The sequence below is a fragment of the Simochromis diagramma genome, unplaced genomic scaffold (genome assembly GCF_900408965.1).
Source record: "Simochromis diagramma unplaced genomic scaffold, fSimDia1.1 OVJJ01000802.1, whole genome shotgun sequence".
NCBI lineage: Eukaryota > Metazoa > Chordata > Actinopteri > Cichliformes > Cichlidae > Simochromis > Simochromis diagramma.
The window spans coordinates 19,932,581-19,951,511 of NW_024387492.1; the positions used below are offsets into that span (position 1 = coordinate 19,932,581).

General features: G+C 38.9%; 1 protein-coding gene across 1 annotated transcript in view; it reads right to left on the minus strand.

The window, feature by feature from the left end:
• ift172 (intraflagellar transport 172) overlaps nucleotides 1-18,902 on the minus strand; it is a 44,085-nt gene extending 25,183 nt beyond the window's left edge. The window contains exons 1-13 of the mRNA XM_040018602.1: nucleotides 17,524-18,902; nucleotides 15,164-15,331; nucleotides 12,890-13,026; nucleotides 10,507-10,614; nucleotides 9,339-9,423; nucleotides 8,851-8,943; nucleotides 7,766-7,843; nucleotides 6,734-6,982; nucleotides 5,285-5,363; nucleotides 5,020-5,140; nucleotides 4,382-4,526; nucleotides 297-386; nucleotides 38-135 (exon numbers count right to left, since the gene is read on the minus strand). Coding sequence (XP_039874536.1) covers nucleotides 38-135; nucleotides 297-386; nucleotides 4,382-4,526; nucleotides 5,020-5,140; nucleotides 5,285-5,363; nucleotides 6,734-6,982; nucleotides 7,766-7,843; nucleotides 8,851-8,943; nucleotides 9,339-9,423; nucleotides 10,507-10,614; nucleotides 12,890-13,026; nucleotides 15,164-15,331; nucleotides 17,524-17,556 — 1,484 coding nt within the window. The 5' untranslated portion in view covers nucleotides 17,557-18,902. The remainder of the gene's footprint in view (nucleotides 1-37; nucleotides 136-296; nucleotides 387-4,381; nucleotides 4,527-5,019; nucleotides 5,141-5,284; nucleotides 5,364-6,733; nucleotides 6,983-7,765; nucleotides 7,844-8,850; nucleotides 8,944-9,338; nucleotides 9,424-10,506; nucleotides 10,615-12,889; nucleotides 13,027-15,163; nucleotides 15,332-17,523) is intronic.
• Nucleotides 18,903-18,931: the final 29 nt, after the last annotated feature.

Consider the following 18,931-nt stretch of genomic DNA (forward strand, 5'->3'; position numbering starts at 1 on the left):
GTGACAAATTCGTGTAAATATGGAGATTTGTATTTACCTCTCGGCCTCCTTGAACTTCCCATCTCTCTCCAGCTCCTGAGCTCTGCTGATGTACAGAGCCATAACCTCCTCCTCCGTCATACACTTCACTGCCAGCTTTATAAGAAAAAGAATATTAAAAACACGGCCTTAAATATTACATTTCTTAATTAATCCCACATTAGATTCTTAAATATCTATTCCAGGGAGATTTTCTTTAAAAGGACTCTGGAAAACACAGAATATTTAAAACTATGCTGTAATGTGTCCGTGCTGACCTTGTGAGCCTCCTCCCAATGCCCTGCTGCGGTGTACATCTCTACGGCATCTTTAATGTGACCTCCTTTCACAAACAGATGTTCTGCCATCTACAGGTCAATAAAAAAATAACAAAACACACAGAAAATACAGAATGTCACATTAAAAAAAATTATATATTACATTACTAATACAGAGCCCATTCTGAGAGTTTAATCCAGGTTATTTTTGCAGCTGAAATCTGCATATTCCCCCCCTAACCTAATCACAAAGTTACCATTTTCAAAATGGGACAGCTTTAAGGATACTCTCATTGAATATGTGTGTGGGCATGCCTGCCAGTGCAAAACAAGCAGATTGTGGGTTCAGCTAAACAACATGAGTGATATATTAAAGTCATCTGTCACAAAGGCAATAATAAAATCTTGCCCAGCTATCTTGATAAGAAACTGTTTGAGGTTTAGCGAATCACAGTAATTAAATTTTCTAAGAACTTTTTGGCTGGCTCTTTTTTTATTCTCCAAACCTCTTCAAAGACCTGTTTAAGGATACAACTTGGTTTTAGGTGATTATATTAGAGTGTTAACTAGCCATCCAGAGCCTGTCGGAGAAAAAGCAATGGGCGCAAAGTAGATCACTTCCAGCGTGGATGCACCTTTAAGATTAGGATATGGAGCTTACTGATGTTGGCTTATTTTCGGGATAAGAGGCTTTGGAGTGCATTAATGTCAATCACAAAGAAACCTGTGTGTGTGAGTCCCCTCCCCCTACACACAGAGTGGATCAGGCAGCAGTTACTACAAATGTTTATATTCCTCTCTGTATTTAATTATTAGTTATTATTAATCACCGGCTCTCTTCCACAGTGTGTCTTTGTCCCGTCTATCTCCCCTCACCTCCAAAGCGGCAGATGAGCTTGCTCATAGGGAGTCATATGATTGTTGTCGTTTTCTCTGTATTATTCTGGGGTCTTTACCTTACAGTATAAAGCACCTTGAGGCAACTGTTGTTGTGATTTGGTGCTATCCATCCATCCATTCGCTTCCGCTTATCCTTTTCAGGGTCGCGGGGGGTGCTGGAGCCTATCCCAGCTGTCATAGGGCGAAAGGCGGGGTACACCCTGGACAGGTCGCCAGTCTGTCGCAGGGCTAACACATAGGGACAGACAACCATTCACACTCACATTCACTCGCACATTCACACCTAGTGGATTTGGTGCTATATAAATAAAATTGAATTGCATTTAAAAAAATGTCAGGGGAACACTAGTAACAGAGAAAGCATGTAGCCAAAATATGTGAAACTCTCATCTAAATGAACTAAAACTTAGCAGCGCACTTTGTTTAGGTTCTCTGCAATAAGACCACCAAGTCGGAAGCAGACTGGGACAGATGGTATATGACATGTTTGTATTTATTTGTTTTGTTGCATCGCTGCATGCTTTTGTTTATTATATAGTTTTATGTGATCTGCCCAGGGACTGAGGATGTGAATTAGGAGTATAGATAAAATCTGCCGTGTTTACATCTCATATTTTCTTACACTGCTGTCCATTAATGTGCACTGCCCCTGTTAAATAAAGACAAGACTGGAAACTTTGAATGAATACATCAAACTATGAAAAAACTAAACTTAATTTTAATTCAGATTGCAGAGGCCTTACTCTCGTTGTTCATACCTGAGGCGGTGAGAATAAAAGTGATATATGCAGAGACTTGCACAGAGTTCACCACACTCCAAAGGCTGCTTATTTATCTGCATTAGCTAAGGATATGCAATTTGTGAAACTAAATTCTAATTATACTTATTCTGGTGGTAGACTTTTCAATGTTGCAACTCGTGAGTTTGGTTGTAAACAAATACTGATCTAGAAAGGCTCGTGTAGGACTGTGCCATTACATGAAACACGTAATTACAACAGTGTAATATCAGACCTACTGAATAACATTGGGTTTTTTTTGTTGTTGTTGTAAACTTTGCTGCTGGTTGCCAGTTTATGTTGTGACCAGTGATCTGACTCTGAACACACAGTAGAGACTAAGAGAGTGAATGAAGCAATTAAAATTTTATCGCATTTTAAAAATTATAATATATAATACCATAAGTGTTATTTCTTGCCCTGTTGTGTAACAGTTAATGAAAAAAATCTCGCTACTTTACAGTGAACAGACTTTTGCCACATAAAGCCAGATACTCATAGAATCAATCTGTAATAAAAGTCGCTTCAGTACAACAAACAGATGAGCTGGTTGTTTGCCATTCTGATTAAAAAGTGTTTAGTCACTGTTTTTCCAGGATACTTTCTCTATAGCTACAGCAGGTGCGTGCGCTTCATTGTTTATAGCTTGCACTGAAATTCACTTTCCTGCAACAACTACCCCCCAACTTGGAGAGCAAAGAGCTTGTTATCTTAATTACTTTCTGTGAATATGCCCATGGAGCAATCTGACTGAAATAGGCTGCTATTTTCAGAGCCTGGCAGTCTGTGGAGGCCGTTTGGCTCAGCTGAGCTCATCAGAATAAGCACAGCACACTGCGCTTCGCCACCATCATCTCGCTTCCTTTTCTTTGTATTCGTACCAGATTGCTCTCGTTATCGTTTTCTTTTCAACAGTCGTGTTTTTTGTGGTATTGGGGCAACTTTTAAAAGTATTGTTACAACTACCAAACTTGTCCTTATTGCCAAAGCACCCTGGAGCAAACATGGGTTACAGTGTCCACAGAGACTGCAGTAAAGTGAAAACTGGCCACCGTGCATGTGTGTGGGTGTGTGTACGTGTCCACATGAGATGAGTGGAAATTAACTGCCAGTGGAAAAATGTCACAGCCTCTTTCATTCAGCCAAGCCTGCACAGTATTTTTATGAGGTACATATATAACACAAGTGAAAGTGTAACACTGACTCAGTTCAAAGTATGTAACCAGCACAAATATTTAAAAATGCAGTTTCTCGTTTACACGCATTTGAAACGATCTGTAGTCGTGTTTTGCTTTCTTTTTGTTCCACTGTTCACCAGTTTCTTACTTTGCCATCTGTCTACTGCTGTGTAGAGCAGATTTATCTTTTTCAGTTAAAACACCTTCCCAGTGCTATCCCCTGAGCAAAACCTTGTTGAAATGACATTGAAAAGATGACTTTTCCAGACGTCTGAACAATGTTGATATTTGGTTGTGAAGTGAAAGGTGAACATGTTTCACGTTTTAGCCAACTTTTCCTGGCAGTTCTGCTGTTATCCTAGAGGCGCTCTGGAGGAGATGCCGGGGTTTCAGAGCTGGAGCTTAATGGAGAGCTGTGAGGAGGAAATATGAACTGTGTTCAGCTATCATTGCGGAGAATGTGAGATTTTTGGAAAATCAAATGGGCGAGTTTTGATGAACTGTCTTTTAGTTCCAGTGAATGGAACTCAATGTTTCAGCATAACAAGATATTTGGAAAATTTCATGCTCCCAGATTTTGGTAAACAGTTTGGGGATGCCCACTTCCTGTTTCAACATGACTGTGCACCCCTGCACAAATCAAGGTACCTAAAGATATGGACGAACGTGTTTGTCATGGAAGAACTTGACTGGCCTGCATGGTTTCCTGTCCTCAACCCAAGAGAAACACCTTTGGGATGAATTAGACACAAGACTGTAAACCGGGACTTCTTGCCAAACACCAGTAAGTGACCTCACAAATGTATTTATGGAAGAAAGGTCAAAAAGTCCCTTAAACACACTTCTAAACTTAATGAAAAGTCTTCCCAGAGGAGGTGGAGTTGTTATAGCTGCAAAGGGTGGGCTGACATCTTATTGAACCCTATGGATTAAGAATGGGATGTGTGAAAGCAGACAAGCATGTAAGTGCTACCGTCTCATATTATGCATTTTTAAAAAGTTATATTTACATCTGCAGCTCATTTTCATCTTACCCTTAAATATTTCCACAATTTAATAAAAGTCCAACATATAATCTATTATACAATAAAGACAAAAACTTGTATTTTTTGATGCCTTCCTTTTCACTGATCTGAAAGAAAACATGTTGTGGCTATACCTTCACCTGTTTTTGTTTATCATTTAGGTTTTCCTCTTTACCTCCTACCTCAGTCCTCCTGTCTCTCACCTCATAGTCCTGCATGGAGGCGTAGTGTTGAGCTATCTTCACATAGTATTTTGCTGATGACGAATCCTCCTGTAACTCCAGGATGTGGACTGCTTTCTTCCACTGGCGAGCTGCGATGGCTGCCTCGATCGCTTTAAGAGAACAGCTGCATGGAAGACCATATGAACACGTTACTGTGCTTGTGCACCCTTAATTGCTCAGATAGCAAGAGTCAGCATTAAAATGCAGATTGTGTTGGTAATACTAGTTGCATTTTTAAACTATTCTGCAGAGAGAGAACTTATACTTAGCTTATAGCTATCTGAAATAGTGCCTGAAACTTTACTAACTGTATTTAAAAGTAGTATTTTTAACGTCTTTGTTTCTGTAGAGACTTGTAGCCAAGTCAAAATTCAGTTTCAGACGCTTCTCTAAGTTCTTTCTGAGCTCTGACTACCTGTCTTATTTGGGATTTTGGGGCATTGGTATAGCGATTTTTTAAAATCTCATCTCTCCATTATCCTGGTGATGATTTTAAAGAATTGTTGGCCATCACTGTTGGACTGTTTTTCATGTGTCATCTTTCTGCCTCTCCATCTGTCCTTATCTTTGTCTCTCCAGTCCTCTCCCTCCATCCATCCCTCCTCTACTCTACATACCCTGCTTCAATGAAGTGGTTGATGGCAGCGTCCATCTGTTTCTGCTGGACGAGGTAGTCTCCCCAGGACTCCTCCAGTTTCACCACCTCAGCGGGGAAGGTTATGCGAGCCAGCTCTACCGCTACAGGAAACAGGAAGGAGAAACTTTCTTACCAGAAAAGTTACAATTGACTTGATTTAGCTTAAACCTACCATCTAAAATTGTACAAAACATTGTAGAAGTTATCAAATGGTATATGCAGTCTAAGCTACCTAACTGTTTTACCTTTCCTGAAGGCACCTCCTTTACAGTAGCACTCCAGCGCTCTCTGGTTGTTCCTGATCTTCTCATACAGATCTCCTGCCTGGTCAGAAGAGATGACATACATTTTGCTGTCAATTGTCTTTCAACTTAGGGTCATGTGGGGCTGAAGCCTATCCCAGCTGTCAATCGACGAGAGATCTGGACAAGGCCATCAACTCCAGCAGCCAATTATCAGTTAAGCTGACATTCATGTCACTGGACTGTGAAGTCAGAGCACCTGGAAAGGACCCAGGAAGGCACAGGGAGTATTTGCTACTTATAATCAGGAGGTTTGAACTCTGTGACTCTGCTAACTGCCACACACCACTATGGTGTGTGGCAGTTAGCCATATATATTTCAAATATTTATATCAGATATTTATAATTGTTTCAAAATTTGACCTTATAGCCAGTAACATATTGAAACAATGGTGTGCAGCCAATCAGAAGACAGCTGTCTAAAAGAAAGAGAGCTGTGTGGGGCTATATCACGGCCCATTACAAGATGAATTGTAAAGTTACTTTAGTATAGTTCAGTAATGAAAACATGGAATGTCAAATGAGAATAATGTTTGTTGGTGTAATTAGAAAAAAGATGTTCCGATGTTCTTGGAACAGTGACTACTATCACTTTTAAATGTCTTTAGAAAGTATGTTTTCTTATTGTGGATTTAAACACAGGTATCGATATACTCCTGGCCACTAACTGTGAATTTGGCTGAGGCTGTGTGAACTAAAGCTGCCAATTACACCGTACTACATTTTAATTAGTTACCTCAGTTTTTTTGTTTGTTTTAATGGACTGAGTGGGAACATTTTGTCCCTGTATTTCTCTGCTGCTAGGTATTTCATGATTCAAACAACATGATACCTGAATCAGATATTTGTTCCAGCTAAATATTTTCTTGCGTTTCTCCATCTGTGACTACCTTCAATTAAACATGTTCAACTCTTTCAACCTATAATTATCCTTACTTTTAAAAGGATACACACATTTCAAATGCTAACTCAGTGGGTTTTCTAACAATAAAATGCAATGGAGAATAGTGGCACTTTGTAAAATACAGAGAAGTTTTATTTTAGCTACTGCAAGTTAAATTGTAATCACCAACTTCCATATCTAATTCCAGACACCGAAACTGATTAGAACACAAAATATCAGGTTACAAAATTTGCTTTGAGGATCCAGTCTCCTTTTCCAAGCCTCTTTCCCACCTGTTACATAAACACAGATGGCTAGAGGAAAAGAAGTGAGCTTTTAGACAAAAAAAAAAAAAGGAAAAAGCACACAGAGAAAAAACAGGCAGATGGAGGGAGACAGAGTTCAAAACTGAAAATAACAAAGAACACTTGTTCCGGCATTGAAGCTGAGGCGAGAAGAGATGGACTCAGAGAAGCGGGAAACACAGGAGGAAGAAATGATCCACTCACTCTCTCGTAAAACTCTCCCTTGATGAGACTGGCAGCAATGCGGTCGACGGTCTCGCTGCTGTTGGTGATCTCCGACTGGCTCATGGCGAGGCGAGCGGCCTTAGCTGGCAGCCCTGCTTTCAGGTAGAGGTTTATGGCACCCTGGAAGTCTCCCTCGCTCTCCCTCACCTCGCCGGCCCTGTCTTCCTGACCCGTCTCCATCAGCCACCGGTAACGGTTTTCACGCAAGGTGTCGAGCTCTGGGTAGCCCTGCAGTTATTTTGCATTTGGAGTTCAACCAAACAGTTATCCTGTCCACAGATAACTAACCAACAACACTGTCTTGTGGTTGACAGCAAGTGTACATTGTAATTTGGTAATCCAAATTCTCTGAGAGGTAACGAGACTCCTGCCTCTGCTGTGGGTTCTGTTTTCAGAAAATGAAGCTCATAAGGACACTCGCTGTTCACCCACAGGCCTTTTCAGATTTGATAAAGTGAGTATTATAAAATAGTGTATGCACGGAATAGATCTAAGCAAGACAAAGGCATAAATGGGCTAAATTATTTTGTTTTTAGAAATGCTATTTTAGGCAATTAGAAGCCTGTGCTTGTCATATGAGAAGGCTGTCTGTTTACACATTTTGGGTTTTCCCCTGTCTTTTCCGATTTAAACTTACTGTAGCTTTATATACTTTATTAAGCAATAAAACAAATAATTTCCCTTTTTTTCTATCTCTTGGGGGATGCATTAGATAGGGCATCAACCCTTAAAAACCCCCATAACATAAAATGTAATAAATATATAATAAATATATAAATATAATATGTGGAGCTCCCCACTGTGCTGACCTTTCCCAAATAAAGAGGCAGTAAAAAACTAGCTTTTGGCTTTTATTCTGTAATATAAATATGATAAATAAATATTTAAAATGTGCTGAAATCAAAGTAATCAATATAAATACGCTACCTCGAGCTGATTTGCGACCACGTAAAATGACTTGATCAAATATTATCAGTAATTGCGTGTGATTCAATTCCCTTTTTTTTTTACCTTGGCTTCAGCTACAGCAATGCAGTCATCCCACATGTGGAGCTCTTGGTACATCTCTATGGCTTCTTCGATGGCATTCTGCACAGCAAAAACAAAACAAAACAAACAAAAGCCAAACGTTGGACTTAATTCTCCAAAAATCTAGCATTAAGGATGCAGAGCTGGGTTTATTTATTCAGTTCATTTTGTTCCAAGACTTTACCAATCTCAAGTGTTTGGTAAAAGACTACAATGCACTGCAGCCCTCACAGGGATTTGTTGGTTACCATCTTGTAAGGTAAACAATACTTTTAGCAGTGAAAGCATCTCTGTGTTGCTTGTCCTTCCCATTCTTACATGGGGAAGAAATTATAAATCTCTAGTTTGTGGCTGCTTGTTGCTCCTAAGCCTTATTTTACTGTGTTGAATCCCTCTTATAGCAGGTGACAGCATTTATGTGTGCTTGTGTATCTGCATTGTTCACTGTCATCACAAGTGAAACTGAGCTGTTTATGTTCGAGTTGGAGCTAATAATTTGTGAAGGGTTACTTTAACTGAAGGAGAGGAGACTTCAGAACACACTGAGTCTATACAAGTATCATCAGAGCTATGAAAGCAAGAAAACGTGTGTGTGTGTGTGTATAAAGGGACACCGTACTACCGACTACATTAACATTATATAGCAAGCTAGAAACAGTTAGTCTGTTAATATTTTGAGCTTAATATTAAAGTGGTCTATTTTTTGCTAATCTGAACATATTTCACTAAAAATGCCAGTTTACCTGCAGATAGAGTTCCTCATAATATGGAGCAATAGTTCCTTTTCTTTAAGGTATTACTCCTCTGTTACTAATATGTTGTGCTTAACCACAAATATTAATACAAGACGTTACTGTGGTGCTGTTTACTTAAATTTCTGTGATGGTGCACATCAGGCTGTGCTGTAGACATGATGCAGTAATATAAATCAAGCATAAATACACATTTAAAAGCTTAACAGCTCTGTGAATTTTGGGGTGTTCTGTTTGTTGTAAAATCTGAAAAGGAATTCATTCTACATTTACATATTCAATCTTATTTCTAACGCTCATTTTTTTACAGCCCACCTGCTCTGTGTAGTGCATCTCAGCCAGTTTAAAATTCTTGTCCAGCATGGCCACGCGTGCTTGGACTTGATAAAATGATGTCCCATCTTCTCCCTAATAAAGAGACAAAGAGATTAAAACATACAAAAGCCAGGGAGCACTTTTGAGCTTTGCCGAGAGAAAAAACTTTTCAAGAATTGCAAAGCTGCATTTTTTTATAAGGACCACTCACAGGGATTCAGCTAAAAGGAATTTCATTAATATCAACTCCAGCAGAGACTTGCTGTACAATGAATGCTGGATTTCCAGTTCCATTATAAGACACATTTTTAAGAGAAGCGTTGAATTATTCAGGTTTCGTTGCATAAAAATGTCAAATACCGTATTGCATTTCATTGGAGAATACTAATAATTAGCCAATTAGTCAGAAATATTATTGCCACCCTTAAAGCTCTTTATCTGCTATAATTGTGATCAGTGCGTTGGGCCTTTGCTGAGATAAAACACACCATTTCCTGTGAAACTTTGTCTACGATCTCGTTTGTTTGCCGCAGGAAGTGGAGGGTTGAGACATCACCCAGCGCAGCAAAACACCTACAAAATAAAAGGGAGAGAAAACCATAGAGGAACTAAGCAATTAAGCAGCAGATGGTGACAGAGAAAGTCAAACAGAAACAGAAATAAAGAGAAATATATTCAGTTTAGTGGAGGAAGAATGCATTTCTGGTCAGTGAAAACTTGTTCACTTAATGAACTGAGATAAATTAAAGCTCTTTCTCTAATTAGCCTTTAGATTCAGTGTGAGAAGCTGAGAAATACACAGGCACATCTTAGCATTTGGCCACTTTATTACCAACTCTCTGTGAACAGTTGCATCAGATTAATGAACAAGTCATGAAAGAAAAAAAGTTTAAAAACTCCTACTGTCTGACTCTTTTTTTTCTGCTTCCCTCTCTCATTAACATCACTTCCCTCCCTCATTAACATTATCCACTCCAGACAAAACTGTTTCTTTCCCCAATTTCATGATTTATGCAATTCAAGACGATGCCTAACGAACAGCATATGCATTATTAATGACAGGGAATTCAAATTTGAAAGGTTTCTCAAAACAGAGAGAACTAAAGATGGAGAGAGAGGAATAAAATGATAGAAAATTAAAAACTGTCTTTGATGATAAATGAAGTTGGGGGGGGGGGGTGTCTGGCAGAAACACAGCCATCGGCCGTGCGTGTGCAGAGGGTATACTTCTATTATGTTGTGGGGACATTTATCTGGTTATAAAATAATATTTCAAGGAACTATCTGATTATCTTTAAGGTACAAAAATGAAGCTGTATAAGCTGAATCTGTATATTTTAGATAAAAGAATTGGTCAGAGGAGTACAGGTTACAGTAAATGTCCAGGAAATGAATGTAAGTCAATGTAATGTCCTCTGAAGTGATGAAAAACAACTGCCCGGGTGTGCGCAAGTGTGTCCAAGAGTGTATTTCTTCATTCCAGGTGATGAAGGTGCCCTTGTTGCCTCTTTCCTCTTTCTTTCTCTCCAGCCCCAGAGATAAGTCTCACTTGCAATGACGACTGATACTGAATGTAATTATTCCGGAGACAAGAACATTACTTTGAAAGGGCTTTGTGTGTGGCTGTGTGTGCGTGCGCGTTTGTGTCGTGCTGACCTTTCTGCGATGTGCAGCTGGCAAGCCTCTAGAGCCAGCTTGCTGAGTGTCTTCCACATGGCTTCAGTCTCTGGTGACATCTCCAGAGTCTCGAGGAAGGCTGTGGCTCTGGAAAATACACGCACATGCACAAGTAGAGCTGAGCCAGGTGGCAAGACAGAACATAAAGCAAGTATTCTGTGCTGCAGATACCGACCACAAATGGTGTGTAAAGATAAGGAGCGGCAGAAGAGCTGCAAATATCGAGGAAACTGTGTTACAGCAGAGACTCCCAAATTTAAGTCTGAATTGGAAAATCTTCTACGGCCTTTTCATCACTTTTAAATATGCTTTAATTCAGTTTAGTCTAAGTTTTTATCTTGTTTTTTAGTCAGACTTGTTGGATACTGGACCGTAAGACAGATAAAGTAAAAAAAAATAAAATAAATTAGCCTAATTTGGCTGATGCAAATGTCCAAATGGAAAAAACAAGGAACTCCAAAGTAAGGATGAAGAGAAGGTTAGTGAACATGATACCAAAAACATTAAACTGATACAGGAAAATGGCATTATAGATACACACGAGGGGGACTGGTGATTAGACACAGGTGACCCAAAAAAAAAAGTATTTTCATAAATCTGGATCAAGTTGGTTCCTGAATGTCCCAAATTCATTCTTCAGCAAGACAATCACAATAATAGCCCCACATATAGAGCCATAAAGAAGATGTTTTGTATTACTGTATGAAGTAAATCAATGAATAAAACCTATGCATGGTCCAGTGTTTCACTATAGCATGCTCTACAAAAACATAAAGCAAGTCACAATGGACCGTGAGATGTTCTGATCTAATAAAGTCTGCTGAGGAGATCAGTGGACATGTTAGAAAGATTATTACTGGTATGACCTGAAAAGATGCTGAACTTCTTCAATGTGACAGCTGCTAAAGAGGGACCAGGGCTATCTTCTTAATCTAATTCAATCACATTCACCAACATTAGTAAAATAGAATTTAGAAGACTTATTTGACAGATTAGCGGATTAGAAAGATCATGATTTATAAGAATAATGAGAGGAATAACAAATAGCTCCCCAGAAGGCACAAAGCTGTAACATTACTTTACAAAATAATTGCAATAACACAGTGATCTTTTAACTCAGATCATGAGTGGATGAAATAAAATGCCTGGTTTCCATATTCAGTGGTACTTGTCCCATTGTAAAGTATAATTTTTGCTTTACGTGATTCATAGCTTAAAAATAAAATCTGTACTTATCATATCTATTAGCTCACCCTATGTTCATCTAATGTCTAAAAAACAGAGGTTTAAGCTCCGCCCCCTTTAAGACAACCTTCTACTTATTGGCTACCCCGCACAAACAGAAAGCTATCTTCTCTCACTGATTTAACACAGAGACAAGTGTATATAAAATGTCAGGAAGAAAGGACTTAAAACAGTATGAAACCTAAACTTATTGGCTAATGGCGATTACTGGTACATTATGGCCCTGCTAATATGGACATTCACCACTATAACTGAAGATAACAGAGTATTTAAAAGAACCGAGAAGATTCCCATAAGACCACAGAGAGTGCAATTAAACTTTTCTGTCTCTTATTACCCAAAATTATGCCAACCTAAACTTCACAGCATTGTGCTGAAAAACCTGATAATGTAACCTTGACTGGAATAATCAAAATAAAACAATTGATTCCCTAAATGTATTTACATTATGCCTCTTCCAGAAGCTTTTCTACTGTAGCTGACTTTAGTGACATTGTCAGCAAAGGCCTGACGGTGCTCAGCGGAGGACCAAATGACCTCCTCCACACACAGTTCCATGTCAAAACAATACTATATTCAGTTAAAAGTTGTAAACTGTTTCTCAAAATATATGAGTTTCAAAAATATAGTCATGACTTTTCAATTCCTTATTGGGTAGTTTGAGCTTAAAAAATTTAATTCCAAACTTTGTATGACAATTTCTTCCTATGAAAGAAGACCATTAAACATATAAGCAACCAAATTCCTCCTAAAGACTCCCAAAGTGCTAGAGGAAGGAGCTGAGTTGATGCTCCTCCTGAATAAGAGAGGTCAGTTATAATTATTTACTCCATCTGATGAGGTGGCTTCACACGAGCATCCTTTCGGAGGTGATCAAATCACAACACGCTGAAGGGAAGGATTATATCTCCCAGCTGGCCTGGGAGTGCTGAGGAAATACTCGAGAAGAGCTGGAGGAAGCTGCTGGATAAAAGGACATCTGGCCTGTTCTGCTCACCCTACTGTCACTGCGCCTCTGACCCAGAAAAGTGACGGGTGCAAGGAAGGACGGACGGATGTTCACGCTGCATCGTCATTTTGATAGGCTGTATGGTTTTATTTAGTGGGCTGTACTCACCTGTTATAATCTCCATCATCAACAGCCGTACCAAACTCAATGAGGCCTTCGTCGAGTGTGTATGTCACCATGTTGACGCCCTCTGTCACAATCACATCCGTCTTGCCATCGGCTCTTTTGAGATCCACAATGTCTCCCTGACAAAGAAAGGAGATACATATTATGCATAGGTATGAAACCTCCGCGCTGTGTCAATAAAGTGGAAAACGTGTTTTTCGTGCTACTGCATTTATTAGACAGTTTAAGCCACAAAATGCTTAATCGATGAAGCTTTTACTTATAAAAATACATTTTGTCAGGTTTTTATATTCTGCAATTTCGATCTACATGCAATCCTGCATGCATCCTCTACGTCTGCACTTTGTCTCATTCCTGTTCATTTTGCCTTCTTTTGTAATTGCGTTTAACAATTTCAGTAATTTCCTGTTAGATAAAGTGTTTCAGTTCCTTTTTTTTGTTGCAATTATTCTTCACCCTATGTGGACAGTGATTTTGGTACAGTTTAACTTCACAGGTATATTTAAGACTTATTTTCTTTTTCTCCGTGAAGCATCCTAACCAAAGTCTCTCTAGAAGTGAGCACAGCAACTCTGCAGCCATCTTGGGAAAACCTCAAGGGAGTTATAGGAGCTGTTCTCTTGAAGCTTTTGGACCCCAGTCACAAAGACCTAGAGAGTGGTCAGTGACCCCCAGTCGCGTGGGTAAAACATGTATTCCTGAACTGGGTACAGAGTGTTCTGCCAAATCGAGACGCTGTGTGTTCAAAGCAGAAGATGTGCCTTTTACAGTGTGTTGACTTTAGCAGTAAAGCACAACTTTTACTTTGATCTCTTACTCAAAATCTCTGTTTCGATTTTGTATTCCTCCTTTTCAAGTTTCACTACAAATTAGTAGTTAGTTGGTAAGTGTCTGCAGAGAAATACGACATCTTCCATGCAAACTATGGGGGAACGTGGCAATTTACTAATGACCAAAACAATCAGAAGGAGGTTTTTGGTGAGTATTTCTTTTTTGGCAGCTGTTTTGCAACATCCAGCAATCACATGGTTACCAGGCCACAGAAGCTACATGTCAAGAATCACCAGTCTTAAAAACACACACACACACAAAAATGTTGGTAAATTTGCCCATAAAGCAACGTTTAAAAAGCTTGTTTCTCTCTGGTAATTATAGCTGCAGTATGCATGGACACAGGTTTACAACATCACAGCTTCATTAGTGGGTGAGTCCCGTCGACCACCATAATCAACTTGCACCCTCCAAATTCACATTATGGATGCTTTTAGCCAAGAAAAACAATGAGTACACTTAAATATACTTGCATAATTATAATGAAAGTTTTTGTTAAACCTTTATTTAACAAGATAAGAATGTCTTTCTTTTTGGAGAGTGTTCTCAGCCAATATATGCAGCATTAGCCAAGCAGGGTTTTTTTTCTAGAAACCAGAGTGCGTAAAGAAAAGTTTCACAAGTACGTGGAGAACAGAAGTGCACACAGATTGGCCTTGGAACAAACATGATGGGCGTATGTTTCCCAGTTTGGCTCTTCAGAAGTTTTACGCTTTTGTTTTTCACATATTATTAGATAAAGGCATCAAAATAACGTTCCACATATATGGCTGGATGTATCACCAAGATAGCTGCTGAGTAGCAAAGTATATCGGAAATATTAAATTTCAAAATTCTATTTATTTTAAGTCAGTTTTAGTTATATTGCACCCCTTCACAACTACAGTCATCTCAAGGCACTTTGGTACCCAATAATATGGTGATTATTAATGAGGATTTCCACTAAACACTATGAAATCAAATACTTTTAAAGGAATTATGACCAGCTCATAACAGCAGCAATTCTTTGTCCATTACTACCCTCTGCTATTGTCTACAAAATAAAAATGTCTTGCACAAAGCTCAGTGCACTTTGCAAAAACATAAATCAGCCACACAAGAGGCTGCTGCGATGGTTTTTATTATTAATGAGAACAGCAGCAAGTGTTAACGCAAGCAACTTTCAAAACCCTGCGCACACCAGGGGCGACTAACTGCCTCAGGATAGCAGCACAAAAAGCTGGTTCTCTGTTAAGGCTTTGCCAGCAACACAAAAAGGCTTGAGAACAGTAAAAATACAAAAACATGCGGCTTCAGTATAAACACTGTGGAGATATTAAAAATAAAAAGGTTTATCAAAACAAGCCAACCAGGGCAGATGCAGAGCCTCCAGTTAACGATGCAGACCATACTTAAATCACACTTACAAAGAAAACAAAAGCTCACCTTGACGGGGAACATGGTGACGGTCTCTGGGCTGTCGATGCTGTACCAGATGCAGAGGTTTCCCCGGTTTTGGGAGACCACCACATCGCTGCCAGGCACCCACTGGACGAAAGAGCAGAAACTCAGCAATGTGGTCTTCACGCCAGACTGTATGTCGTACAGATGGAGCTGCAGAGGACGGAGAAAGATAGAAAGATATAGAAATTCCTATTTTCATCATCAGGAAATGGTTTCAAGTCCAGTAAAGGCAAAGTCCAGCAAGTGTCACTGTACATAAGAATGGATTTCTCCAATTTCAGCTGTGACCATTAAATTTAAAGTTCGTAAATATAGAGTCCAGAGAGTTAATCTGGTTTATCTTCGCATAAAATAAAATAAAAAATAGGTTCTATACAAAGGTAACAAAACCACTTTACAGTCCATCAAAGCTCATTTGTATCCACAATAATATTATATTTTTATTATATACTGTATAATTTAAATGTTTCATAGGAAGTTTATGCTGACAGTACTTTGCACCAGATTATCTTTTGCTATCTTTAAAATAGTCATTTCAAGAGTATTCAGAGCATCATCATCAGTGTGTGAATGGGTGAATGACTGAATGTAGTGTAAAGGGACTAAGTAAAGCACTATACAAATACAGGTCATTTAGCATTTAGCATTTTACCATCATGGACCACCACTTAAAGTCAGGCTAAGTTGAATTTAATTTGATTTATTTTATTTGAATCATTGATTTGTTTTTTGCACCTGCATTTGTTGGTTTAGTTTACTTATAACCTCATTAGCTCAGGAATGTAAGTTCCAGGCCCACTGCACAGCAGACCCACACTCCTTCCACCTGTTTGTTTCCTTTGGCCATGTCTCCATACCTTATTTTATTTTATTTCTTGAACTTCTGTAGGTACACTGACTCTTGGTTGTGACATCCTCTTTATAGCCAGTCTCTGGAATAAGCCAAGCCTTTATGTTTTCTTTGTTGTGGCAAAAATATGTAACTAGTACTTGGATTTTGGGGTGCATTTGAAGATATAATGTGGTTATTCTTCAATCTATAGAAAACCTGGTTGGTGAATTTTGTTACCTTTAGGTAGGAGACTTTAAAAGTGAGAGAGTTGTTTCTCCTTGTCCACAGTACAAAAACAGGCCTTATGCATCTTCTAGTGTTAGGTCCATAATTTGTTGGACCTTTTGGCACATTAGGTTATTGTCAACCGTCCTAAAAATGTTTGTAAAAACTCCTTAAATTAAAGCTGAAATTATGCACTTCAAACGCATCTTAATAGTCTTGTTTAAAACCCACTGGTTTACACAACAGTTTTTGCGTCTTTTTACTCCGTCCATCCGTTCTCTCCCACTTATTCTTGTCTAGGGCGAGAGGCAGGGTACACCCTGGACAGGTCGCCAATGTGCCACAGGGCTAACACATAGAGACAAACAACCATTTACACCTATGGGCAAATTAGAGTTACCAATTAATGCAACCCCACTAACTGCATGTCTTTGGACTGTGGGAGGAAGCCAGAGTACAGAGTACAGAAAACCCAAGCAAACATGGGGGGGAACATGCCAACTACTGACAGCAAGACCCAAGCCTGATGGTGGAACTGAACTCAGGACCTTGCTGTGAGGCAACAGCGCTATCTACCATGCCACCATGCTTTTTAATTCTTTCTTTTGAAATATACTACCTAAAATATCATGCTATGCATGAGAAAATGTGATAGATTAGATTGCATTTTCCTTTTCATCTTCCTTTTAGACCACCCTTCTTCTAATTGGCTGCTACTGGAAACCAAAATGTTTGAAAAGCAGGTAGAAGGGACCCCCAGCTCTGTGTGCCTGCATTTAGAGCAGTCTAGCCTAAAGCCTAAACACTTGGCCCACTCCCTTCTTTCTTTGAAAATGTAACCATGTTTGACATTCCACATACACTTTATGGCTTTATTATTACTTACATCCTTTATAGTATAATTTGTTGCCGCTGTAACATCTCTGGATTAACATTTTAGGTTTTCGATATATGACAGCAGAACACTTAAAGTAAAGATTAGATAGGAAGCATTTTGCTAGCAACCTGTTCTTGTAGGTTGAGGTTTACATTAGCATAGTTAAACTCATTTGGCTTGAACAAAGTTGATTAACATCCAGCAGCTCCACGTGAAAACTCCCACTGCAATAATCTGTTCCACTGTGCACTTGATGAGAATGTAGATTCTATAAGCTACAGAGACTCCCGCAGCACTTAATGTGCATGTGTGAGTATGTCAGACCGCCCGCTGATGTAATCAGCTTCCTTAATGCCCTCCCCACACCCACCACCACTAATTTTAATAATGCTTTGTCTATAGTCTCACCCGGGTGCTCAGCTTGCCAACTTTAAAATGCATTGAGGACAAGCAGCCTGTTGATAAGGTCACCTGAAAGCAAGGAGCAATTAAAGAAACATGTTATGACTCTTTAATGTTGAAAAAAAAAAAAATGGGAAAATGAAATTTCTCCCAGATTGTAGAGTATACGGAATTGCAGTTGGGAAACCACCATTAGTGCTGTAATAAAGGTAAAAGTTAATAACCACTGCAGATCAGATGAATTAACATTTACAGTAAACCTGGGCATAAAAAACGTTTCACTGAAAAAAAAATCTGCACACGAGCCACAAAGCTTTTCAGTGATTGCAGAGATTTTTTTCCTGGCACTAATTACCGTCAAACTTTTCTATTCTTCTACTTCTTCTTCAAGTCATTGATGGTCATAAATATTTTACAATCTCTTTCGCTAAAGTTCATTTTGCATATACTAAAAGGAAACTTGTACACTAGATTTGTAAAACTGAATTATGTGTCACAGCAAGTCGCACTGGAAGAAAAAGTTAGACTCCACAGAGGGATTCTCAATTACCTGAGTTCTCCTTGTCTTTGCCCCAAGGCTTAAACATCAAACTTTTTTTTTACCCCGAGGCAACAACTGACAGCAACTCGCTGCTGCTCTCATCCTCCACACAAGGCCTCTGTGAATCTCAGCAACCTCTTACATATAACCAGAGGAAAATGAATACTGTTTTTTAAATGGGGTCTATGACAGCAAAATTAATGTATTCCCACTTATATGACATAAGACGTAACTAAAAGAAAAAAAATTAGTTTTGTGCAAAAAAAAAAGGGGGGGCTTTTAAATAGGGACAGTTCATCGTCATGAAGAATTAACATTTAAAGGCCTAGTTTGCTTTTACTCCATCCAGATTATTATATACAGTAAGATCTATATAGAGATGTCTGCCTTCTCTGGAACATATCTGTACCAATTAGAGCTCAACTTGTGAATTTCTTAATACAATATAATCTTTCCCAGACATTAAACATCGTTATAAAAGCAGATTAAATGTTCACGCTACACCAGAAAACACTTTCCAATTTTCCTCTAGTCTTATTGTTTTATTCTTTTGTTGATTAATCTTACTCCTTCGGGACTCAAAAAACAGCGGGACAAGTGGGAACCGTGTCATTTAAAGGGATCAAAAGCCAAAAAAAGAAAAGTTGGTAACCTCTGATTTAAACCCTATAGCTAAAATTTCATGCCTTTCATGGTTAATTTATGGCACCCCCTGGTGGCGAAGACGGTTTCACATTTATCTTGACTGTCAGTCAGAAAGGCTGGATGACCAAAATGGTTCAAAACAGAGCCACAGCGCCTGTTTTGGATGATGGACATGGCCATAACTAAAGAAATGCCCCTAGCATTGACAGCCTTTTCTACTTTCCTCAT